Here is a 27,531-nt window from a genome sequence, read left to right as displayed (position 1 = left end):
ACTACTAGTTTCCACCAGGGGAGGTCGCTGCAGCCGAAATGTGCGCATTTGCACCTCGTTTCATTTTTGATTCCTCAAGAAGAAGAAAAAGAAAAGCTACCAGTAATTTACAATAATTATTATCACCTGTTATGTTTTCAGATCCGCACCTAGAAAAATAAGGTAGGTCTGTATTTTGAAGCATAAATCTTTATGTTTTGGTTAAAAACAAACATGAATGGTAATAACTGCGTAGATTAAATGTGAATTAAAAGCATATACGATAAAATTCTGAGGGTTTTAGTCACTTTTATTCTCCTCAGTAATGTTTCATTTTTAAACACGTCATTACATTTGACTTATTCAAACAATTTACAGAGTAAACACCTCCCTGTGTTTATAATTTATACGCTCTAATTGGAATTTAATGTTACATATTTATTTAAAAAAAAAAATCATTATAACTTAACAATAAAAACTGCTAAAAACAATATTGGTTACAATTATTCTACTGAAAAACACATGTATTACATTTTTTTTGATAATATGCACTTACAGTTCATGTACAGTACAAAAATTGGGTTTTAGGCATCCACACACACAGTTCTGTGTGAATGTGTAGGCAAGGGTGTGTACACTAAATTTCTTACAAACAGAAACACACACCAAAACACTATTACAGGGCTGTCAAACTCATTTTAGTTCAATGGCAAAATATGGAGCAGTTTAATTTCAAGTGAGCCACAGATTTTATGAAGAAAAACGAGTCATTTCAACATTATTATGCCCTAGTTTACACTTCTACGTATACATAAAATACAAAATATGTAAGAAACCAACCATATCTAAGCAATAAGTGACAGATACCAGTCCCAACAGGATATTCACATTAAATTTCCTTGATTTTGTGACCAATTTCTATTAAATTAAGGGAAATATTATGTCATAATTTGTTGAAAATTGAAGGATTTTGTCAGAATTTTGAGTTTTTTCAACTGTTAATTATTAAAACATGAGCAATCGTGCAATATAAGCACCGGGAAAATTGTGAGCCCCTGCAAATATTGTTGAGTTTCATGTACACATTTTTACTATCTCCTGTGGGCCGAATTAGATGCTCCAAAAGGCCGGATTTGGTCCCTGAGCCACGAGTTTGACACTTGTGCTCTATTATTTGCATATGTGGAGTCATATTCCTGACTTTAGAGCGAGTCGACTCCATGCTGAGTGCTGAACTCCTGGAAATCCTCTGGAATGGTGTCTGTGGAGGGGAAAAGCAAAGTATTAAATGAGGTTGATTTAAAGAAGTCAAAGTCATTTCTCCCACACAGCTTAAGATAAAGCAATATACTGATGGAGATAAAACTAGGAAAAAGTCACGATAGAGGACACAGAACCGTTTTACATGCAAATACAAATGAACTGTTAACTGACACCAAAGCAGGAAGAAAAAAGCAACACATCAGTGCAATAAAGGTCACATACGAAGATTATCTCATAAAAAAGCAAATGCTTTCATATTATTTATAGTTTTTTTTGTTTTTTACCATTGCAGCGGTATCTCAAATTAGACCAGATGATATTTTCTTGGGAGAAGCAGAAGACCCCCAGTCGACCTCCTCTCATGGTCGTGTCAATGGTCACACCAGAGTCTGCAACCAGGTCAGTTCCTTCATAAAATCGTGCCCTAAACACACACACACACGCACACAAAAAACAAAACAAAAAAACTGAAAATTGGCGCATTTCAAATTCAAACTTAGGTAACCCATCTAGACTAGTCAGTTGGGAAAATCCAGAAACGATATGAGTCTGAAAGTTTCAATAGAACGTTTAAACTCATAATTGTAGGTTGGTCACTTTGAATATTTACTTACAATGCCTTAATTAATATATATATATATATATATACACACACACACACATTAATAGATGGCCATCCCTGAATTAATAGAAAAGCTATTAGCACCTATTGCCATAAAAGGCTAATAGGCTTAAGAACTTGACATTAGGTCTTTTGTTTTGAAAGTGGTGTGGAAAGCATTATTAGTTTTGCATTATTAATGTAGATTGTTTTATTTAGGGGTTAAAGAAAGCCTCTTTTTTTCGAGTGTGCTAAGTTTGTAGGCTGAGCAGACATCATTACGTACATGTAAAAAACAATTTACTGAAACAAATTATGTATAATTTCCATTCAGATTTTTTAAAAAAAAGCTAAAAAAGTGAAGCATTTCCCAGTTAATCCGATTGCGTTTTAACTGTGTGAAAAGTCATGTGATGTGTATGATGACATCAGCAAACTATTTACAGGCTTGGGGTTTTGCCTTTTTCTTTATGTAACTCAGGGTTTTTCAACCTTGGGGTCGTGACCCCATGCATGTTGGGTCGCCTGGAATGTGTAAAAACAAAAATAAACAAAACAATTATTGATTACAAATATTATTAAAAAGTTTCATTATTCATTATTCATTATCATTATTCTTTTCAAAATAAAACACAATCTTAAACAACTGTATTGTATATTTTCACTTTCAGAAAAAATAAAATAAAATACTAGGGATGTGTATTGCCTGGCATCTGGTGATACAATTCATATCCCGATACATAGGTCATGATATGATACAATATATCCCGATATTAATGTATAAGGCGATTATTGCGATTTTTTTTAATTATTATATATGACTTAAGAAACAAGTAGTCTGTAAATGTGTACACAGAACATTATGTATGAAATATATTTTATTGGCATATTTTACACAAAACATTGGCTTTAACATGTCATGTGCCAACAACTTAAAATAAAAAAAAAAAAACCATACAATCTGCCTGTGGCTTTTTAACCAACTTTGACTTTAATGCAACATGACTTTAGTGCAACTTAACTGAGGTATATGCATAGAACAACAAATAAATGCAGAAAGTTAGTTCTTTCTTTTTAGATTTTATTGAAAAAGCACAAGCTGGTCAACATGCCCAGGTTTCAGCACTTCTTTGTGCTGTTACAATGTCTCCTGTAGTGGAAAAGACTTTTCTGGTTAAATAAAGTTTAAAATAAATAAATGAAATAATTCATTTATTTTTTTAATAAAAAAAAAATGGTGTTGATGAATTTAGAGTTGAGAATTGCTCGACATAATATTGCGATATATCGCCAAATTGATTTTTCAACACCCCTATAAAATACACATATAAATATTTCTGCGCTATGGTGCATCTTTTACTTTATGTACTAATTCTGATCAAAAGCTAATTATAAAAAACTATAAAAACCGTTTCCTTGCTCTTATCAGCCAGAAGTTATGGGGATGCATTTTCCAACCTTCAGTCTAACCCTGTGGCAGAATCGCTGCTACACGGAATGTAATAGGAAAATACGTAAATGTGTGCATAACGATGTTTGAAAGCATGATGGTTTTTCATACCTGATGTATCCAACCTGTGGGCGGTGCTGCAGGTACCAGCGGTAGGACACTTTGTCTTTCCAGCCAACGTTCCGGGGGTCCTTCCACAGCAGACGCACCTGATCGTTGGTGTCTCCCGTGTGCCACAGTGAGTTTCTCAGGTGCTCCCCAGGGCCTGATTTAGACTTCACAGCCTGGCAGACAGAGATTGAAAAAAACTCCTAAAGTAAACAGAAACACTTCCTCTAAATGTGATTCTGGGACAGTTCCTGCACCTTCAGCTGAATACCAGGCTCAGCCACGGCCCTGAAAGGCGTGGCCTGCCAGTACGTCTGTTCAGTCTGTTTCCACATCACCACGTAGAACGAGGATGAGTCCTGGTAGCCAAAGATGAAGCCAGCGTAGTCGTCGTCAGTGACTGTGTTTACATGGAACGTCCCCTCAAAGTCCACTCCACTGAAAGCAGTGTAACCTGACACCAAAACAAGCAGCAGCACGTTATGTGTTGAGACACACCCACCTCCGCGGTGCACCTGTGAATACGGACTATGAGCAATAGTGGGCTTTCCGATTCCACAGAACTGGGAAATATGTCATATGCAATATGAACACAGCTAATATCTTACCCACAGCAAGTCCTGGGTCGCTGTTCATTGTCTGAACGATTTCCATTCCCTGTTTGGAAACATGAAAATATTATGAGGAGTTATATAATACTAGATAGATGTTTGATAAATTCCCTTTTGTGTAGTTTACCAAACAACAGAAAACTGTATATATGATCACATTTAGTGTTTCTATATATATATATATATATATATATAAAAAAAGTGAGCTCATAAATGTCTTCAGAGAGACTTGGATACAGATGTGTTCACCTGGTTCAAAACAACCCAGTTGGGGTCAATCTGGGCGTCGCCCTCTGGGTCCAACACCACCGTCTGAAAGGCCCTGAAGTCAGTCAAGGTAATCTCTGCGTTCTCAGGACAGCTGTCGATCCGATCAATCACTTTGTCCTGATCAAAGTCCGACTCGCAGATGTCTCCAATGCCATCACCTGAGGCAGGGGTGTCAAACTCAAGTTAGTTCAGAGGCCAAATTTGGATCAATTTGATCTCAGGTTTCGTTTATTCAGGTTTTTCAGGAATTTTTTTTCCCCCGACATGTTTTGACTGTCAATTGCCAGTTTGTCAGAGGAGTTCTGCTGATTGTCTTTGATGGTTTCTTTGAAGTTTCACCTGACTTCCGTGTAATAGCTCCTACAAGATTAAGTTTGTCTTCTTTCTAAACAGTATGTTAAGTTAAGGTGTTGTTTATTCAGACAAAGTTTTTCAGGAATTTTTTTATCTCCTGACATGTTTCTACTGTCAACTGCCAGTCTTCGTCAGAGGAGTTTTGGTTACCTTGAAGTTTCACTTGACTTCCATGTAAGAGGCTGGAACTATTACATGGAAATGACCACATTTGGGGAGATCTGTGGAATAATTTGGGGAAAATTGCCATATTTTGGGAACATTTTAAGGTCTTTCAACAGTTTGCGATTAAAAATGACTGCCATTATGAGATATTTGCCAATATTGGGGAGATTTATTGAATTTGTGTACTTGGAGAGGCTGAGATATCTACATTTGAATTAGTTTGTAATTTACTCACTGATTAATGTTTTCTTGGTCATGTTAAATTTTTTCCTGTGACCAGAACTGGATGCTACAATGGGCCAGATTTGGTCCCCGGGCCTTGAGTTGGACTCGTGTGACCTAAGGAGTGACAGACGAGGAGTAGGAAACAGTGAGATAAAGAGAGTGACCAATTGCTTTGGGATGAAGATAAACAAGCTGTGGATGCAGGTAATGACCAACCTTTTATTTTGTTTTTCCCACCTTGTCAAAGAATGATTTATAGCGACCAAAGCGGGACTAAACTAGAGTTTTTGTTCATGAACTCCGAGCTCTGCTTTGCCCCAAACGATGCCTGCAGTCAAATGGCTTTTTAGGTTTGGTAAACTGTGTTTAAATGTGCTGAATTAATGAAGCTCAGCGTGTTCTGCATCCTGCTGCTCTGAATAATTGTGAGGCTGTTTATCATCAAAGTGTGCAATATTTCCCCCCATCCCTCGCAGTCTAATTAGAAACAGCAATCTGAAAAGGTCACAAATTTGTGCTTCTTAGTATTAAAAATGTGATTATTGCTTTAATTGTCTCATTTTGATAAATGCCATCATTGTGCGTGGGTTTGGGTTTCTTTAATATTTTTTCACACAAGCAGAGATTACATGCAGATGTACAGTCATTTAAAAATTGTCCAAGGCCACTTTTCTCTCTCTTTGATTATTGGAGTACGTATTGAAAACACATCATTAGGTGGTAGCAGAAGATAAAACTGTAATAAACATCTTAATGACCGCCCGAAGGTGTCTGTCTGCTCTGCACCACTGAACTCCAACTGCCTCCCCCCACTTCACACTTGGCTCCCATTAAAGAGAGAGACTGATCACCACGATGAGTCATAAAATAGCCAAACAAGGTCACAGAAAATAGATGCTTACGCTTTTTGAAAAACGGGCTCTTTCTCTACTCAAGGAAAACAAAGGATGCAGATAAATGTTGCACAGTCACAGTTCACAATAAACCCAGACGTTTAAATTAAATTTATCAGGTATATGTTCACTGCAAGCTGTTGTTCTTGCAGGATACCAAGCAGGTATAATTTTTTTCACAAAAAAATATTTGTCATACTTTTTGTCGACTATGACTAATTTAAAAAGAAATCCACGGGAACAAAAACTATATCAAAATAATATAAATATTTTTGTTAACTAATAAAAACAAAATAATTTCAGCAAAAATGCCTAAACTGTATGTTTTAGTCGACTATATCTGTAACAATATGTTATGGTTTCATTTATTCAGACAACTGTTCCTCAGGAAATCCACTTTGATCTCCTGACATGTTTTGACTGACAACTGCCAGTCTTCGTTAGAGGCATCTGCTGATAGCTTTGATGTTTCCTTGACATCCAAGCAAAAATGCCTTAACTGCATATTTTTGTCAACTATATCTGTAACAGATTTAATATGTTATGGTTTCATTTATTCAGATAACTGTTCCTCAGGAAATCCACTTTGATCTCGACTGACAACTGCCAGTCTTCTTAAGAGGCATCTGCTGAACGCTTTGATATTTTTTTGACTTCCGCGTAGTGCTGGGAGATATGCTTGGAAAATGTATCCCAATGAAAGTGCTTCATATCAGTCGATATCGATAATTATTGATTCGTTTTTTTAAGAACCTCTATTAAATAAACAAACTGGTCAATGTGCAAATATAAACTTTAAATGTTTAATCAAACTAAAATGTGCCGCCTTTTTCTGCCTACATCCCCCAGAATGCCTTGTGATTCTGGGTCAGGTATGTTTCTGTTTTCTTTTCTAACGGAGTTCATTGAATTCTATCACAAAAGTTTTCTATTGATATTGATCACAGATCTATCTCGGTACATATTGCTATTGTTTTAACTTCCAGGCCTACTTCTGCATGATAATTCCAGCAAGCCAAGGAACAATCAAAGGAAACATCAAAGAGATCAGTAGATGACTGGTCGAAACATGTCAGCAGATCATAGAGGAATTCCTGAGGAACAGTTGTCTAAATAAATTAAATCTTAAGATATTATTCAAAAAGAAGACAAAAACAATGTTGCTGGAATTATAACATATAAATTTGACTGAAATCTTAATGTCATTTAGTTGACTAAATGATTTCAGGCTATATCTGAAATAGTCCTGATGACCGAATTTTGACTAAATCTCAATTTGCTGTAAAAATTAACATTGATACCAAGCGCGAATATCTGAAAGGGAGACTCACCGTTATCATCAACTTGGTCTGGGTTTGGTACCAGCCTGCAGTTGTCTGGACCTGGTGGTTTTGTGTCTGGGATCCCATCGTTGTCGTCATCATCGTCGCACTCGTCGCCCTGTCCGTCTTTGTCAGAGTCCAGCTGGGAGCTATTTATCACAAACGGGCAATTGTCCTTAGTGTCCTGATGTCCATCACCGTCACTGCAGTGGAAGAGACATGTTGATGTGAGACGTGGACAGGAAGTAGCAGCTTAATAACATTTAATTGTTAACCTTGTCCTCACCTGTCTTGGTTTGTGTCACATGAGTCACCGACCAGATCATTATCAATATCAGACTGAAACAAGAGAAGACCAATTTCAGGTGGCTGAACATTTCACATTGTAATATATATATACACACACATTTGGAGCTATATATATTTGGGTGGTCCAAAAAAGTTTTTACATTATTTTTACATTAGAACCTTGCATTTGGTTCCATATCTGGCCCAATTATTCAGGTCCAGATTTTATGCAAATTAATTAATATTTAGAGGTTGTGTAAAACACTTGAAAATTGCTCCATACTATAATATAGCCAGCCAAATTAAAAAAAAGGCATATTGGAATAATTTGTGGTTTTGTTCTTCAAAAACAAACTGAAACTTTCATAAAAATGTTACAAGGAATGAGGAATGAGAAAGTCCAGCAACCACTGCGGCTTTGTTGATTCTACTGGAGGAATTCTTAAGAATGCTTGCGGTAGATCCAGAGTTTCAAAGACAAAATCACTGATCTGCTTCCCTTAATAATCTGCTTGATAAAGGGCATCACAATGCCTTGGTGGAATTTTTGAATCTTCATTTTCCTTAATGTTGTGTATAATGTATATGTAATTAGTCAATTTCCAGGGAGAATCTCCTCTTTCTTTCAAATGTATTCTCAGTCTTCTTCTGAATGCCAAAACCAAATGCAGGGTTCTAATCAAGGTTATCTGGAACTTTTCCCCCATGCTTTGATGGACCACCCTAATATATATAAATGTTAAAGAAATGTGAAAAGCCTGAATAACAAACAATTTATTTCCAGTGGGTTAAGGAAGTAGTTCCTAAACCCACTGGAAATAAATTGTCTGTTATTCATCCCAACTCCGAATATGCTCCTTTTGCACTTGTCATCTGTATGTGTCTGGGAATAACCTGGTTAGGATTGGGAATATCTGGGCAGCTGTCACAGGCGTCTCCCACTCCGTCTCCATCCCGGTCTCTCTGGTCTCTGTTTTGCACACGTTGACAGTTGTCCAGGAAGTTTTTCAGACCTGAAACCAAATAATAGACTTAGTGGGCTCATGTTAAGAAGAACATTAATTAACATTCCTGTTATATAAAAATTGTCTTTGGAAAATTAAATGATAATAAATCCTAGGGATGTAACGATTAATCGTAAGGCAGTTAAAAATCGATTCATAGGTATCACGATTGACATTGATACTTTGAAAATTGAATCGCAGTACTTTTTTTAAATAGCAGAGGGCGCTATATATTTATCCCTTCTCTTGTCCTTACTCCTTTAGCACCGAAAGAATATCTGTAATATTACGTGAATATCTGTAAAAGTTACGTTTTTCTGTTAGCTCTGTCTGCTAGCATAGCATCTCTTCTTCACTGCAAGAATTTCTCCATGCCAACTGACCACTGGGATACCAGCGCCCTCTGCTGGTCCAAACAAATATCTGATGTAAATCAGTGCAATGACGTTTTTTTTTTCTTCTATTGTTAAGGAACAAAATACATTTTCAGTTGCACTTTTAAAAAGAAAAATAACTATTATGCAGTTTTGCATTGTTTACTATAGAACCAGAATTTTAATTAATATGCTTCTTCTTCATTTGTATTATTCCTTTATATATTTCATTCAAGATTTATTTTTAGTTAAATTGCATTGTTTTGAATAGTTTACCAAGGGAGTCTTTTGACAATGAAAAATAAAAGGAAAATAATACAGTATTTTCTAGTTTTTTTTCCAAAAAAAATAAAGGAATGTTTTTCAGTCATATGTCTACAGTCCCATTTTGTAAAATAAATCGTGAGAGAATTGTATCGTGAATCAAATCGTATGGGGAGTTGAGTGAATCGTTAAATCCCTAATAAATCCCTTTCATCTCATTCTCTTACCCAATTCTACGTTCATCACAGAAAGCAGAGATGACAAGTAACAAAATACAAATACTTCATTACTGTACTTAACTCACTGACCTGCCGTTGACGTCATTTCAAATACAAACGTTCACTGCCATTGACGTATATGTACATCAGATGTGTTTTTCATTGAGGGTTGCTAGGAGACACTGTGACGGAGGTCTCGCATGAATATCAGCCTAGTACTATGATGTAGTGACTAACTGGTGCCATATAGGTGGCAGTAGTGCACCTTTGGATGAGAGATTAGCCTTAATGAGCAGAGGTCAGAGGGAGAGGAAAAGAGTTGACCAGGGAGAAAATGGTGCTACAAGAGAAGACTGTGAAGCTCACAGCAGTGCACACTTGAGCAGAGAATGTGTGGACCTAAGTCGATTGTCGCGATCGTGAGAGAAGACGATCAACAATCCAGGCCAAACGGCGAGACTCGGCATGTCGAGGAGTAGGAGGAAGTTGCATATGTGGAGACTGGGGTGGGGGAGACTTGGAGGAAGGACAAAATGTGGTAAGGGAACCATACAACTCTGACCCAGATGGCAAAATAATAATAATTTTGCTATAAAAAGCCCAGTGTTGTTTTTTTTGTTTTATAGAAGGAAACCAATGTTGAGGTGGTACTAAAAAAAAAAAAAAAAAAAATAGCCTCAAAGTCACTGACAGGTTTCTTTCAGAAAAAAGCTGTTTTCGCAGCTTTTTGTTCAGAAACAGGCATTTTGTGTGAAACTTACCTATATTCAGCTGCTGATTACAGTAGAACAAATACATAGTCATGGTACAAAATATTCTGAGAGTCTTTAAAAATCAGTCAAAATGCTGTAAAATGGCTGGCAGTGAGGGGTATCTGTTCTGAAAATGGCTGGCAGCCAATGAGTTAAGTAGTTTTTCTGCTATTTGTACTTGAGTATTATTTTTTTGGTGGCTTTTAAGTTTTACTCCTTACTTTTTCAAACAAACATCTGTACTTTCTATTCCTTACATTTAAAAAAAAATAGTTTGTTACTTTTAAGACCTTCAAAGATGACATCACAAAGTAAAAATATGCAAACCAACAACCACAAAGCTGGAGGAGAAGCTTGTGCTAGTCAATGGCTTTTCAGCACAGCACGACTCATTTTCAGACCAAAAAGGGCACGTCTCCATTCCAGAAACCTGGAAAACATGATTCTATTGTGTGTTTTTTTTTTTTGACATTTTATTTACAATTTGTATTTATTATGAGTGCTAAATTCTTCAGGTGTTCAAAGGTAACAGATTTAACTTGTTTCCATGTGCCAGTATTCTACAAGTTCTTAAAAAATATGCAATTTGCTGATTTAAATACCCTGTCTTATTATTGAAGGGGTGTTTGTTTTACTTTTTTACTTAAGTACATTTAGAATCATGTACTTTTTTACTGTTACTGGAGTGAGGGAGCAACTTCAATGCCATTAATTTTTTATTCAAGTATTTATACTTATACTTGAGTACTGAAGACTAATGCTTTGGCCACCTCTGACCGAAAGACACACGATTATATAATCAGGCCTGTCCTTTGTTATGTGGCCACTAGGTTGCACTGTTGCATTTCGGTGCAGGCGAGGGCAGCCTGTGCACAGATGGTATTTTTTATTAATCACTTGGAGGCAGCAGCAGAAAGCACGATGAATCAATAAAGGTCAAGAAGCAGATATGAAAGAGAAAAAAAAAACACTTTTCTGTCCTGTGGGGATTGTGGAGTTGTAATCATGTCGGTGAATGATCAAAGCTTGGGTTTGCTCATGGGTCAGACAGATATTGGCTTTTCCTTTAAAAAAATTAATAAATAAAAAATGCTGTTGGAAAAGCTGTTAATTAAGCTTCAACTAGTTCATAAAAATCTTTCACACTACTACACAGTATTAAATTTAAACAGCACAATCTAAAAAGATTGATGACTGCAGCTCTTATATAATTTCCTGTGAGAGGTGGCTGAACACACTCAGGAGAGCGAGCAGAAGAAGCCATAACCTGCTGCAGTGCCTTGAGTGGCACTAGTTATATAACCAAAGTATCACTGTTTGGGACTGTTTGGGATTTCATTTAAAGCCATACCATCGTTGTCCATGTCATCATCGCAGGCATCCCCTTTGCCATCACCGTCAGTGTCCCTCTGGCTGGGGTTCTCCACCATGCGGCAGTTATCACAGGCATCACCGTGGCCGTCCTTATCGCTGTTTCTTTGGTCCACGTTGGGCTTTAACCAACAGTTGTCCTGAAACAACACAGAGTTGTTGAATGAACACCTCAACACATCTGCTTCCTCGAGACATTCGTCATTATTTTAACAATGCAAAATGTAAGGCAGAACGAGAAAGCTGCATCCTTTTGTTGGTGTCATTTGGTAATTTTTGGTCAGACTTTCCACTGTGCACGGACGTCATAACTAAAGATTCATCGAAATAAAAATCTTGTCCAAAACCGAAATGAGAAAACCAAGGCCAAAAACTGAAACACCGAAATAAAATAAATGAACTCCATTTTTAGCAGACATATTATTGCAATTGTAAGAGTACATGGATCTAATATATTATTTTGAACAACTCTGATTGTTTTTCTCTGTTGAGTTTTCTTGTCCTTTTTGTTTTCTTGTCCCTGCTCGAAAAAAAAAAAAAAAATAATAATAAATGAAATGAAATTAGTCCCATTGCATTTATGGCTCTGAATGTTTACTAATTTGCTTGATATTAATACTTCAAAGAATACATCAATTAAAAATCGCACAGACATTCCAACACTGCACAATATAAAACTTGACCCCACTCATACATTAAATAATCATGTACCGGCTGATAATTGACTGAGCTACTGAAAGAGAGTCAAATTAAATATGTTCTTATTAAAACACAAAGTGCATTAAAGTCTATGTGTGCTTTGATTGCAGTGTGCATCATTTTTTGTGCACACTGGTTTAATTCCAGTAAGTAATGATCTTTATAACGCGGACCAAGTACCGTTGTGATGTAGTAAATAGTGTTTCTGAGAAACGAGTGCTGACAGACTGAAACCAGATTCTGCTGCTGATGCACACTGCATTATCACATAACACTAGTATTTACACACTAATCAGACAAACCACACTACACCACAAATGAGATTTAAATTGTTAAGGTAGTAGGGGTGTAACGAAATAATCAACTCACGATACAAAATACGATTTGCGCTCCCGATACGATACGAAATACCAATCCAATCTGTTTAAAAAAAACATTAAAGTTTACTATCGCAACATTGTCTTCCATCTTGTAAACACTGCAGTGTGTAAGCTACTACGGTAAGGAAGAGGATCAAATGTCATTGCGTTCATGAAATTTTTCTTTTACTTGATTTTATTTCGTGCACCTTTGAATTGTATTTTGCCATTTTTAAATGTCGTTACATTCCTAGTTAATAGTGTAGGAAATTTATGAACAGCTAATCAGCTGACATATTTGGTCAGTGTTCACTTTTACATGGGAACTCCACCTAACTTAGCAAAATCAAATGGAGAACATACCAAACAATGTTACTGTGACCAGTGTAATTACACAACTGTAATATCAGTAAAAATGTAAATAGTAACTTTTTGTTTCTGTTTAGGGGTTGTAGGGATAAAAAACTGGCCTACGTATAAATCTACAGTACGTATCCAGTAAAAACACATTCAAGCATGGGAAGAACATGCAAACTCCACACAGACTGGTCTGAGTTCTTCACTCTGGGAGTGGGCAGAAGTTCTGACTATTAACTTAACAACACAGTGTTCCTATATCTACCCACCTGCTCATTTGATATCCCATCACCATCGGCATCATCATCACAAGCGTCTCCCTGACCGTCCCTGTCAGCGTCCTCTTGACCAGAGTTAGGAACGTATATACAGTTGTCCTGTGAAGAGTAGGTTAGATATACCGCACTGTCTACCATAGTAAGATAGCTTTTTTTATTTATGTATTTATTTTCACCTTTTTACATATCGGATCCTTGCATTTGAGTTTGTCATCAGGATATCCATCAATATCCGTGTCTTTGCCACACAGGTATCCGTTTCCAGCCCAGCCAATTCCACACTGACATAGAAAACAAAGCTTTACTTTTAGAAAACATTTAAGGAACTACTATATATCAGTTTCAATTTATGGTGTGAACCCCTACCTGACATGTGATGGTCCCATCTCTTTCTAGATTGCACAGTGCGTTGACATCACAGGGGTTGGTCAGGCTGTTCCCACAGCTGATGGCAGGCTTACAGCCCTTCACTTGGTCTCCTGTGAAGCCTGTCTTACAGCTGCCGCAGTGGTAGGAACCCTGGCAACAGGTTTAAAACAGTCCCTAAATGAAATAAGCCCCACCTGTAGCAGCAGTGTAGCTATTAGACAGGTATTTATTACATCCGTCTTACCGCTGAGTTGTGACAAATTGAGTTTTCAGCACAGCCACCATTGTTGGGACCTTTGCATTCGTCGACGTCATCGCAGACCTGAATTGAACCAAAGCACACAGATATTTGTTATTTGGATCCTCATTAGCTTCCCCGGTAACACTTTATAATAACTATCCGTTATAAGTAGTTATTAGATCATTAATAAACTGTTAGTTAATGAGTTGTAAATTGCTTGTTGAGTATTTGCTAACAGTTTGTTAAGGATTTATAACTGTGCCTTGTAGATAGTTAATAGATAACTTACAAGCTGTTAGTTAACAATTTATAAATTACATGTTAACTGTATGTTAATGATTTACAACTATACTTTATAAATTAGTAATAGATCATGAATTAGCCATTAGTAAACTAATTACTAATGACTTGTGTCAGTTAAAACTTTATATACATTATTGGGACGTTATTCTAAAGTTGCAACTATTCCTCATTTACTAACAGCTAGTTAATGAGGAATAGTTGCAACTTTAGAATAATGTCCCAATAACATATATAAGTTAATTACTAATACTAAAATTATGTATTGCTCACACTTTACACCTCCATTATTAATAGTTTGTTAACCATTTGCTAATAACAATGAAACTTTGTAGAACAGCAAATGGTCCCATGAGTGTAAAAAAACTATAAAAAAGACAGGCATTTGTAAATGGTTTGTATTAGGATGATTGGTGACTAAGTTGAAGTTTGAAGCAAGTCAAGTATAGTACGACATATAACTCAATGGGGGAAAGAATACTGTTTGGTTAAAAAAATTATTTTTTTGGATTGTTGCATCAAACACTTAGTTCAGCTTGTTTTGATGGAAATACACAAGTGTTTAAAATGTGCTCACTCAGTCGGTCAGTGTCAGGGTTGGGGTCCATTATAATTGTAATGGTGTAAGTGATAATTAATTACGAGTATGACATAATTATAATCAGAATTGAATTGTAACTTTGTTCAGATAATTGACATTATAATTGTGTAATTGTCATGATAAAAAAAATGTCAATTACTATTTCATTAAACACAAACCTGGTAAACCATGTTACAGTTATGTCTTACAAATACGTAGTTATTAAAATACATTTCATATAATCTTTCCCCACTATCACTTCTCTTCAGGGTCATTTTATCTTTTAAAAAAATATAATTTCCCAAAAAATATTAATACCAATATTTTCATTGATTGGGAAGCCTAACAAGTTAACCAAGAGATAAAAAAAACAAACAAATTAGATGATGGATAATATTGTTTAGTGTATTTTACAGCTGATTTAAGACATAAGATGCTAACAGAATGCTAACACAAGAGGAAGGTTAAGCTCTATTGTGTTATTTATTTCAAGCTTAGTAATTGTGATTAATTGCAATTGAACTTTAGTAATTGAAAACTTAATTGTAATTGATTGTCAGGGGAAAAATAATAATTGAAATTTTAATTGTAATTGGAAAAAATTGCTGGTCATAATTGTAACTGAGTTGTAATTGAGCATGGATAATTGAAGGTGTAATTGTAATCGAAAAATGTAATTGACCCCAACCCTGGACAGTGTTTTAGTTTTGGTTTGTATCCTTGGTCATCTTCATCTGATAATACAATATCCACCAGTTTATCATAAGAAGGCGCTGAGGTTCCCACCCCACAAATATGATACAAGTGAGATTGAAATCTGTTGTTTGTCCTGGTAAATGTAATTTAGGTATTCATTACAAACCATTTGGTTGATGTATCTGTCTGAATTACATCTAAATTACATCATTCCTCGTGTTGTTGTGGAGGGTTGGTCAAATGGAGTTTGATTTCATCAGAATCTGGATCTGGTTTCTAATTGGTCACTCTAAGGTTTTTCTTGAGGCAAAGACCCTCCCACCTTTAGTGGTAGTGTTTCTAAGATGTCAGGTTTTAAAAGGTCTTATATTATGTGTCGGTGAGCTCAGATTTAATCTAGTAATTTGATTTAACTTTAGTTTACAGACTTAACTTTAAGGTAATGAAGGAGAAAGTTATATGCATTTTTAAAACAACATTATCTACCTCAAATACAAGGAAACTAAATCAATGTATTTAATCGATACTCTCTTCCTACATGTAGACAAAGGGGAAACTAATTGTATTCCTGGCAAAAGATTAACAAATCATGATTAAAATCAACATGCTAAGTTGTTCTTATTAATTCTGCTGGAAAAACAAATTGCACAAGTGCATTCTAAGCCTTATTGGTTGGTTACCATTATTTTATACTCATGATCAATTGTACATTATCAATTGTACATTATCAATTGTACATTATCAATTGTACATTATCAATTGTACATTATCAATTGTACACTATGATTATACAAAGTAATACTTGGATTCACACACTTTGATTTCATCATTCATTCCTGGTTCATTCAAACACTTTTACCTGTTTGTTGGTCTGAGCGAACAAAACGCCCACGCCCTCTATCGGCAGGCCAGAGTATCCCAGAGGACAAGCCTCACAGCGGAAACCCGGTGCAGTGTTTACGCACTTGACTCCAGGGAAGCAGGGATTGAACTGACACTGCAGAAGAAAAAATAACAGAAGCTTTAAAGAAGCTGTTTTTAACTCTCAGGATTCTCCTGAAAAGCCTTCAGGTGTGAGGACAACATTGAAAATACAAAATAAGGGATACAGTGATGAAATTGTTTAAGGGAGACCACTTTGATATGTAGATTATTTGATTTATATCAGTTATTGTGCCAAAAAGCCATAATTTAACTTCCACTTTCGCCTTTTCAACTTACACTACCATTACTGACACAAGTGCTCAAATACATGTCCAATGGCCTTGTACTCATTCATCCCAAAAACTGTAGGTTATTTACATAACCCCGGTTCTCTGAGAAATATGAGTGAGATGTCTCACTATGGGATATACGCCTCCACGTCATATCTCAGAAGCCCTATCTCATCACACCAATCCTGATTGGCTGGTGATAAGTATTCATCCGCCGCAGGTAGTCCTGTCTACTATAAGTAGACAGGACTACCTGCAGCATCATTCAATAAGCAATCCCTTCTCACTCAGCGAGCAAGAAGGGCTCTAGGAGCAGACCTAGAAAATTTACTTTGATCTTGATGTTAGGAGATCAAAGTAAATTTCCTAAAAAAAAGTTGAAAAAAGTCTGTAATAAATGAAAACTTCCATGATTTTTCAAAAAGAAGACAAAATTAATTTGATGAATTTACTACGCAGAAGTCAAAGGCACATCAAAACGATCAGCAGACGCCTCTGGAGAAGACTGGCAGTTGACAGTCGAAACATGTCAGGAGATCAAAGTGAATTTCCTGAAAATAAGTTATCTGAATAAATAAAACCTCAACATATTCTTCCAAAAGATGACAAAATGAACTTGCTGGAATTATTACACGAAAGTCAAGGACATATTAAAGTGATAAGCAGATGCCTCTGAAGAAGACTGGCAGTTGACAGTCGGAACATGTCAGGAGATCAAAGTCAATTTCCTGAAAAAATTAATAATAAATAAATGAAACCTTAACACACTTCTTAACTTTGGTTAATTTTGTTGGTAAATTAAGGGGTAATGTTTATTAGGGAATTGTATTCACCCAATTATTGTTTCTTCTTGCCGAAAGTATTATTTCATGAGCTTGGGGAATGGACTTGGATGATTTTAACACCTCAAATAATACTTTGCCATGTATATTGACGATGCAATTTTGCGGGGGGGCAAAAATAATTTTCTGACTTCTTATATAATACTTCGAGAAAAATACAGTTGTGTTTTGTTCTATCATGGGGTGGGGTATGTATCTATTTTTTCTGGTACTGACAACAGACCTAATAATGTTCTTCTCCAATCATCAAATCAGCTTGATTTGGATATCTTTTTATTAGATTGACTGTGGTAGAGGTGGATGCAACATTATGGTAGCCTACATAGGTGGGCAAAGTTTAAGAAATATGTTAAGGTTTCATTTATTCAGACATTTTCTCAGAAAATGTACTTTGATTTCCTGACATTTTTTGACTGTCAACTGTCAGACTTCTTCAGAGGCATCTGCTGATGGCTTTGATCTGTCGTTGACGTTAATTTTATCATCTTTTTGAATAATATGTTGCACTTTCATTTATTCAGACAACTTATTTTCTGAAAATATACTTTTTTGATCTCCTGACATGTTTCAATTTTATTTGACAATTATGTGTTTTCGATAAATTGCAAAAATCTTCCACAGTGTATATCATTAAAATGTGCTCAAAACACTCCTGGCACCAATTCCAGTGACCACAATAATCATTTTCTGACTTCTTATGTATCATACTTTGAGAAAAATACAGTTGTGTTTAGTTCTACCTTGGTGAGGGGTATTTCCCCCATATAAGGCCCTTTTGAGATATGACTTTTGACCTACATGTTTTTATTTTTATTTTACCTCATCCACATCATCACAGTTGAAGCCATCCCCTGTGTATCCATCAGGACAGGGTCCACATTCTACTCCATCCAGTGTCTCTATGCACATGCCTTCACGGAAACAAACACCCGGACCACACCTTGGTTTTATCACCTCGGCACCACCTAGACCTTTACATAAAAGACAATATTTTTCCATTGAATTTTTTTGCTTTTTGAGTAATAAAGTGTTGTGACGCTGAGTTGCTGGTATTGGGGGTTCGTCTTACCGCAGGCTTGACATTCTGAGATGGTGTTTCTGAGAAAGGACGTTTCTTTAACCTGGAGAAGGTCAAACAGTGACATGTTTATATGCGGGAGGTCAGGGTTGAGGAATAATGGATGAATTGGCCTCGGAGGAATCGTTACCTGCTGAATGAGAACGTCTTTGAGCTCGTTTATCACCTTTGTTAAGTCTAGCATTTGATTGGACAGCTGCTTTGTGTTGACGCCTGAGAGAAAGAGACGGTTGTTTTATTGAAGTTAAACAGAAGTGGGGGGGACAACCTATTATTGTTCGTCCTGCGCCAAATTAACACAAACTTTTGATTTCTCAAGGCCAGAGGTGAAAGTAATAGATTACATGTACTCACATTATTGTAATTGAGTTGCTTTTATGGGTACTTCAACTTTTTTGAGTACATTTCTAAATCAAATCAGCAATCTTTCTTGAACTCAAGTTCATTTTAAAAGAAGTAAAGTAATTTGTTGCATTTCTACACCCAACCATTACTGAGTAAATTATTATACACTTTATTAAAAAATGAAATTACCAGAAAACAATCAAAATGCATCACATCATAGCCGAACAATCAGATTACACGTAAATTGTAATGCACCGCACCAAAACCGTACTGAACGGAGGTTATTTTCTCAGTTTTAGAGTTCATAAATGTAGTTATAATTAGAGCCTCAGAAGTTATTTATTTTGAATTGAATTTATTGGTGTTATTTTAGTTTAAAAAGATTTGTACATTTTGACAAACTTTTTGTCTTATACAGATGCCTTTGTGGAAAATAAACAAAGGTTTGGTCTCTTCCTTTTTAAGTTTATACATGAGATGTTTACTGTATGCAAGGAAACCGTGGAAAGATTTATTACCAACAATAAACATGGGGGGGGATGAAAGTAACTAGTAACTTTTACTTTGAGTACTATTTAATTGTGCTACTTTTTACTTGTACTTGAGTATTTGATGTATGGCTTACTTGTACAATTTCAATCAAGTAACAGACATTCTACTTGAGTAGGATATATCAGTACTATTTACACCTGTGCTCAAGGCAATAAATGTGTGAGAAGATCAGTCATCTCTAGATGTTTAAAAAAGAAAGAAAAAGAAGCTTTACCCAAAGTTTGGACAGAATCTCTTTGCTGGAAATGACAGTTCTGCAAAGTTGCAACGTTCTCAAATGAATCTCCAACCACCAGCTGCAGCTCATCTAAAGTCTCCTGTTGAAATGAAGCCAGTCAAAGTTTACCATTTGAATACTCATAGAGTCATTGTAACCCGGGAGAGGAAGTATAGGATTGTCACTGTTGTATGGATATATTGTAAGTGAAGGCTCACCTGATCTCTGGCTTGCATGGTCTTCAGATCCACGGTACCGTAACCTGCTGGCAAACCCTGGAAGGCGGCGGGGAGATCTCTGACCGTCTCCACCATCCTGCAGTCCAGATGCAGCTCCACCCCGGCTGGCCCCTGGCCCTGCAGCCCCTTCAGGTGAAACAACAGGCGGTGTGGTTGGCCGTCTGCCAGCACCAGGTTGTTGAAGGTAACTGAGCTCATTCTCTTGTCAGTACGTTGGTACCGTAGCACAGCTTTGGAGGGGAAAGACAGGAACTCAGAAAACACACAAATCTGCTGCAGTGTCATGATAAGGAAGTTTGAAGGTCAGCAGCATTTTGACCATAATTCAATCAGTAGGTGAGCATCTACAAAAATGTTGCTGATTTCCTTTTTGCCAGATATTGGCAGTTTTATGGATCAATGATCCTAATGATGATACCGTGATCAATCACACTTTAAAGGCTTGTAAGACATTTCTATCCCCATGATTAACAAAACAGTACATCCAAAAGATAGAAATAAAATATGCAATCCAGTTCTGATTCAAAAGAAACTCGGTGGAGTAATTGACGAACCAACTCGACACAACTGAGTCAAACTCCATAAAGATCGGTCAATTACAAATCGAGATAGTTTTTTAAATTTAACCAGTGATGAGATAGAGATTCTTTGAATGATCTAAAATCAGTATTGATCCAGATACTCGCCAAATATTTATGGAGTCTTCCATGGCGTAAGGTCCACCTTTGGTTAAAATTTTGTCAAAATTTATTTGAAAGTTCTTGATGTAAAATCTTTCGATTTAGTTCCTTTTTAATCGGTGTTATTAATTCTTAAAGCTGTGCTCTACGGAATTACCAAATAATCTACAAAAGCTGTTCAAAGTAAGAGACAATGGTTACAAGTCCACTCAACTTCAAAAACCTTGTGCACTTCTGTTTGTTGTATAAAATTACGGAACAAACGTGATTATGGTTTAAAGTCTTGTAAAAACTCAGTGATATTTAAAAAACATTACAAATTACATACATAATTAAAAACAAAACTATTGTAATTGATTCATACGAACATACCAAGTAAGGAGATCCCTATCTTATTATTATTTGTGTGTGTGTTACAATATTGTTTACTGTATGTTAGAATGCATTTGGCTGGAATGGACATGAGTTGACCATTTTATGTTGAGAGTTGGTCACTGATAGTAAGGAGGGTCAGGACTCAGGACTAGATAAGCTTTTGCTTCACCCGGCCACTTCTCAAACTGAAGAATACATTTGTACAATTTGTGTTCAATTTATTTCTTGTTTGTTTCTTGTTGTATAGTGATTAGAACACATGTATTTGTTTTGTTTTGTTGTGAAGTTTGGGACAAACAATAAAGAACAAAAGAATGGAGCTGCTAACAAACAAACAAATCAATAAACACCAGTTAGTACATTCCGTCCTTGGCAGAGGTAGCGTCTTTAATGCTAGGACTGAAATACCACATTCCACTCTAATCCACAGATTATCTTTCTAAAATTAGACATTTCAAACTACTTTAGAGACAACATGCCATTATTTTGTTTCGGCTCTTTAAGTTTAGTAGAGAAAAAAAGATCTCTACTAGTGAATTATGATTAAGTTAAATCTGGTTTCACTTTGGCTTGAGTCAGAAACACAGGACAATATCTGAGTACTTTATTATATTCACCAGTTAATGAAAAGCTGTGATGAGAGGCCAGATTGGTCAGAGATGTGAGGTTTAAAAACAAAACAATGTGCTGAAAACATGCTGCGTGGAACTACCAGATTTATTTGGGATACTTAAGCAACAGTTCAAATATGTAAACATTATGGACCGGATTGGCTTTGAAGAGCCTCTTTCATGTCGTACCTCTGTTGAGTTTCCCCATCACGGTAAATTCAAAGTACTTGCTGTTGTCCCGGGGGTTGTACAGGCTAAACAGCGTGGTTCCAGTTTTGGGTTGCAACTTGAAGGTGGTGAGGATGAAAGCTTCATTCACCCCTTGTTCAGCCAGACCCCCCTGCAGCAGGTCTGGGAGGCAATCAGGTGATGTTAGCAGATTGTATACTGTTGAGAGAGAGAGAGAGAGGTGTTATGAGTATTTATTGACGTACCGGTATTTCCCAGAGGAAATACATCAAGAAATAGGAAAATAATTATGACGATGATGATGTTGACCCAGAGGATGTTGGCCTTGCCAAGCCCTGAGTCACTCACTTGGCAGCGTTGAAGAGTTTCTGAGTGAATCAAAGGCCTGTTTTGCGTACATACTCTCATTAAATCTGAGCTAAAATGTGCTTGTCAGTATTCCGACACATTGAATCAACTAACAGCCTGCTTCTGGAAAGGAAGCGGCACGCTCCTTAAGTATCACTATAATAAAGTGACTTGGGAGCTGCGATTCACAGGAGGATGTGCAGGGAATGTGTAGCTCAGCGCTCCATCTGAACACATCATGAATGCACAAGTATTCCTCAAGTATCGTGCAGTTACCCTCTGCCGTGAGCCAGAAAGATTGGTCCCAAATGCTAGCAGAGAAGGGCTGTTTTTAGCCAAGATTGCCCAAGATGAGATCGCTTTTTGTTTCTTTAATGTCTCTTTTCTCTGTCTGTGGTCCCTCTTGTTTCATCAGGCTCAACATTGTAGCTCCCCATGAATGAGCACTGAAATGAGGTTAAGCCACCAAAAATCTCTGCTTTTAAGTGAAGTTTCACCCCAATTTCTAGACAGTTTATGTTTTAATTTATCATCATCAGGATAATAATCTGAGAGTCAAAACACCAAAAACAAAGCTGAGTTTATACACATGCTTCATGCTGTCAAAGACATATACACAAATGTACTAGGGATGTCAAACTCATTTTAGTGTTACAGAGCAGTTTATCTTAAGTGGGTCGCAGATTTTAGGTGGGAAATAAGTTATGTAATCATTATTGTACTCTAGTTTGCACTTCCACTTATAAATTAATGATAAAATATATACAGCATTGATAATGTCAAAGCAATAAGTGACAGATATCAGTCTCTACAGGATCTTCACTTTCATGTTATTTGATTTTGTGACCCATTTTTATGGAGTTTCTTTGAATTTTGGTATTCATCTGGAGATATCTGATTTAGTTGGTAATTTACACAATGATTCATGGTTTTTCTGACTTGTTTGTTTTCTGCTGCGAGCAGAATTGGATCCTCTAAAGGATCGGATTTGGCCTTGTGTTTGACACGTGTGGTCTAGAAGGCCAACAGGACCCTGAGATGGGTTTCTCTGCACCTCCTTATTAACACCCTGTGTCATAAACTAGTTGATCTGAAAACCAAAGATTAATAATCCCTTATCTAACTCCACCAAAACATTTGTCACAGTGAGATTGAGACAAAGTTTGCCAAATGCTGTTGTGTATTTTATTTTGTGCTGAAGTTTCACACTTAAACTCTAAAGTTTAAGTTTCCCAAAATAATGATGAGATGACTTTTTATAGTCATTTTAGGAGCCCATTTGAGAAGCTGTTGTATGTAAACTGAAATTGGTTACTATTGGCAGTAGGGCTGAGTATCATGGCCAATTCCCTGAATCGATTCGATTTTGATTATTAAGGTTTTGAATCGATTAATCATGATTCGATTTTGATTCATTGTTGATTTTTAAAATTTTACTTGGATATTAATAAGATGGTTCCACATTTCTGACTTAAGTTGGGGCAGCTTATCCAGCAGATCTTTGTTTGCCAACACCACACTATAGTGCGAGACTACTGGGGTTAGTGTAAGGAAAAAAAAAGATTTTAGCACCTATGAATTGATTTGTAAAAATCCAATGAGATTGATTTTTTTTTACTCAGCTCTCGTTGGCAGACAATGAATTGTAGAATTATTCGGTGATGAAACCTAAAAAAGGCAAAGACAAAATGCTCAAAAAGCTGAAAACATAGCCAAGCACTATGAAGTACTGCTCCTCCCAATTTAGAGGTCTGATCTAAAGTAACAAATGACTTTAGTTGCTTTTTAAAGAAAACAGAAAGAAATACCAAACCATGAACCCACTTTTTTCTTCTGAATCTAATGTATTTGGTCATTATGTAGTGCTGTTGAAGGATCCTTGTCCAACTTTTAACATTTTAGTTAAACTTTTTTTTTAATTTAGATGAATGGACTTGATTTACTGAAGTAGTCACAAAGCCCTTTACAATATCAGCTCATTCAGCCATTCTCACACCAATGGTACTGAGCTGCCATGCAAGGCACTGGTCAACCACTGGGAGCAATTTAGGGTTCAGTGTTTTGCCTAAGGACACTTCGACACACAATTTTGCGTATTTAGTTCCTCTACGAGTTGAACGGCGGCTATTACAATTGATTTTTGCTATTTGCTGAGTCGGATTATTTGGATTCTTGCGCATCACCAACTTTCATAGGCATAGAATAAGGATAAGGATAAGCAAGGGTCAATGTAGAGCTACATACATGAAATTTGACCCATCCCTGAAGAGCAATGGGCTGCCACGGTATAGCGCCCAGGGAGCAGTTAGGGTTAAGGGACTTGCTCAACATCTCACAGTGATGGCCCAGTTGAGCGGTCATGCCTCCCATGTTACTATTCAGTTGCTACCAGGTTGATGGACTCAACCAACTACAAATCAGAGCTGGGTCTGTGCTAGGAGTGGCCCCTGGTGGTCAATGAGATTCTTTAGGTGGTAAATGAGATTCTTGAGGTGGTCAATGAGATTCTTTGAGTGATGAGATTCTTGGTGTGGCCAATGAGATTCTTTGGGTGGTAAATGAGATTCTTGAGGTGGCCAATGAGATTATTGGGGTGGTCAGTGAGATTCTTTGGGTGGTTAATCAGATGGGGTGGCCAATAAAATCATGTTCATGTGGCTAATGAGAATCTTTGGGTGGTCAATCAGATTCATGGGGTGGCACATAAAATGGGATGGGATTATCATTATAATAATTGTTATTTAATCACATTATTTTTGTGAGGAATTGCTGTTAGTTGCCTGACAAAGAGTCATTTTGGTATCTCACCCAAAAGAAGAGATTAGGTGATTATGAGACTAAACATGTAGACATCATTGTTTCTGTGGTTTTCAATAGGCATCACAGAGTGATACAGTTAATGCCATTTATTTCCTGTCTTTGCACTTAGCAGATAGTGACTCTCTAAGTGAAGTCATCACTAAGACCCTTATTTGTCAAATTGATCAATAATGCTTGTAATCGTGACATGGTATGATGGCTGTTCTGCCTTTAAAATCCATTTTAATCTCATCTTTAAGAGAGTCGCAGTGAATTCCACTCATGCAGCCAACGAGCCATTTGTCAGAGGGAATGATAAATGATGAACTCTATTAATCTAGACTTGTTTTATAGATAACATAAGGTGCCTTTTGCTAAAAGATTGGGGGGGAAGGGGGGGGGGGTTGAAAGCCATGCCATCCATCCTCTGGTGCTGTTTTGAAAGACGCTGATAAATTCGAAACACCCCTATTTCTCGTTTGTTTAAAGCGTGACCTTGAACAAATGTGCGTGTGGTTGGGAAGCAGTGAGGGAGAGGGTTGATTGCTGATTATTCCCATGTGTGCGACCAGGCTGAGGCTTTAATTTTGGATTTAAAGTCGAGCACCTCCCGCAGTAATCAGGCCCATCAAACTACACGGACAGGCTGACTTTACTTCAGCAAGAAAGTAAACTTCAAAATCTACATTTTGCCAGCTTTTATCTTTTTCTTTTCTTCCAGACACACAGAAATAGATGGATACAAAGAACTATCCCTGTGTTTCATCCCTTTTTTTCCTTCAACTGAAAGGAATATTTATTCAATGTATTCATACCTCAGTGAGTTTCACACACTGTGCCTAATCCTTTGTGTTTTTTTGGGTCTGCTATGATATTCTCATTCACTGTGTCTGCTTCTTCCATTATGCATTAAACCCATACATACTTTGTTTAAGAAAAAAAGCCCTCACTCCTGGAGACATTAGATCTTTTTGGCAGATAATAAAAATGAAGGATTACATCACAGGCAGAATATCAGAGAAAGCAGCACATTAGGAGAATGAAAGATATCTTTCTTTTTCTGTCTGTGTGTTAGTGTGTGTGTGTGTGTTATCATTCGGCTTTTCATCATCAGCTAAAATAATCTCTTATATCATTACTAATGCATTGGGATTTTAATCACATTTGGAATAAATGGTAATAAAACACTTTGAACGACACTCACCCAAAGCCTGAGCCTCTACTCGTGAGCAGAGTTTTAACAGCAGCTGTGAAATAAGAACCACGAGTGTCCACACTTCCATCTTTTGCCCAAAATCTGCCCTTGGAGCTTTCATCCGTGTCCTTGTTTTTCTTTTATGAACGCTAACACGAACCTGTCATGTTAAGCCCAAAAGAATCTGTTATGGCTGTTTTTTGGGAAGTGGGTCTGAAGTTGTGTGTGTGAATGTTAGGAAGGGATCGAAGGAGGAGCATTAGGGCCACAACCTGCCTTTAAGAGCCTCCTCAGACGGCCCCACGCATCGAAAGGAGTGACCTGGAGAAACTCTTTGCATTGGCTCCTTCTGGCTGCTACTAACCCCCCCCCCCCCCCCCACCACAAGATTACGTGATTAGCGCTTGATGGAGATAGGCAAACTATAAACGCTACATTACAGCAATTAGACATCTTGTTTTCATTTTCCAACTGCTTAGCCAAACAAACAATGCATGTCTGAATTGAGGTAAAACACCTCCCCACTAGGGCTGGGTGATATTGACCAAAACTCATATCTCTATATTTTTTCCATAAAATGGCGATATTCCGATGTACGATATAAATCTTTATTTTTAATTCAAATGAATTCTGACCAGAAGGACAATTCAAGGTTAAATTTGCACATTTATTAACAAACAGCTGCACAATTTGTGCCACTTTTGGCTTTTTCTCCTATAAGGGACAGCATGTGTGAGTGAGTTCTGTAGTGTGGCTGGTTACATGATGTTCTGAGAAGTAGTGAAAGCAGTGAGTATTTTTAAACAAAATAAGCGATAAAAAATATGTATATCGATATTGGCGATTTCCTATGTCGCCAAAATAGAAAAGTCAAAATATCTTAATTCCCGATATATCGCTCAGCCCTATTTCCCACCTGCTCTTTTTAATTTCCCTGATTTCAACTCAGCAAACGTGGTTGCGTCTTTACCAGGGTTGGGGTTAATTACATTTTCAAATTACAATTACAACTTCAATTATCCATGGTCAATTTCAGCTCAATTATGATTACTTAGACCAGCATTTTTTCCAATTACAATAATCATTTTCCCCCTGAAAGTCAATTACAATTATGTTCTCAATTACTAAAGTTCAAATTCAATTAATTACAATTACTGAGCCTTTAATAAATAAATCTCATAAAATGTTACCTTCCCCTTGTGTTAGCTTTCTGTTAGCATCTCATATGGTAACGGGTCGGTTGTGGCCCATGTCTTGAATCAACTGTAAAATACACTAAAATATATCATCTATCATGAAATTTGTTTCTCATCTCTCTGTTAGTCTTCCTAATTAATGTAAATATTGGTATTAATATTTTTGGTGTGGGCATTTGAGCCTTTTTTCTGTCAGTATACCCCTTGATTTTATTTTTATTTTTTTTCTAAAGGGAAGATTATCCTCTAGAGAAGTGACA

The 27,531-nt window shown here is 36.7% G+C and overlaps 1 protein-coding gene across 1 annotated transcript; it reads right to left on the bottom strand.

Moving 5' to 3' along the window:
• Window positions 1–1,022: 1,022 nt before the first annotated feature.
• Window positions 1,023–26,339, bottom strand: thbs4b (thrombospondin 4b). The gene is made up of 22 exons (XM_028462462.1): window positions 26,085–26,339; window positions 21,734–21,931; window positions 19,858–20,108; window positions 19,637–19,739; window positions 18,656–18,738; window positions 18,517–18,568; window positions 18,267–18,418; window positions 16,251–16,388; window positions 13,819–13,896; window positions 13,572–13,724; window positions 13,382–13,486; window positions 13,197–13,304; window positions 11,493–11,652; window positions 8,424–8,542; window positions 7,528–7,580; window positions 7,251–7,444; window positions 4,262–4,440; window positions 4,010–4,058; window positions 3,659–3,855; window positions 3,405–3,577; window positions 1,527–1,666; window positions 1,023–1,240 (listed from the first exon to the last, which is right to left on the bottom strand). The coding sequence occupies exons 1-22, from the start codon at window positions 26,194–26,196 to the stop codon at window positions 1,182–1,184; spliced, it is 2,856 nt and encodes a 951-aa protein (XP_028318263.1). The 5' UTR covers window positions 26,197–26,339; the 3' UTR covers window positions 1,023–1,181.
• Window positions 26,340–27,531: the final 1,192 nt, after the last annotated feature.

This window comes from Gouania willdenowi, chromosome 12 (genome assembly GCF_900634775.1).
Source record: "Gouania willdenowi chromosome 12, fGouWil2.1, whole genome shotgun sequence".
Taxonomy (NCBI): domain Eukaryota; kingdom Metazoa; phylum Chordata; class Actinopteri; order Blenniiformes; family Gobiesocidae; genus Gouania; species Gouania willdenowi.
Note: the sequence above shows the minus strand (reverse complement) of the source record. Positions and strands in the feature narration are given on the sequence as shown.

What these genes read in the sequence shown, in the direction of transcription:
- thbs4b (XM_028462462.1), bottom strand. Translation starts at nt 26,196, where the DNA reads ATGAAAGCTCCAAGGGCAGATTTTGGGCAAAAGATGGAAGTGTGGACA. An exon ending in AAGACGTTCTCATTCAGCAG is followed by an intron (nt 18,569 to 18,655) that starts GTAACGATTCCT and finishes GACCTTCTCCAG; the next exon opens with GTTAAAGAAACGTCCTTTCT. An exon ending in CGACCCAGGACTTGCTGTGG is followed by an intron (nt 3,856 to 4,009) that starts GTAAGATATTAG and finishes TTTTGGTGTCAG; the next exon opens with GTTACACTGCTTTCAGTGGA.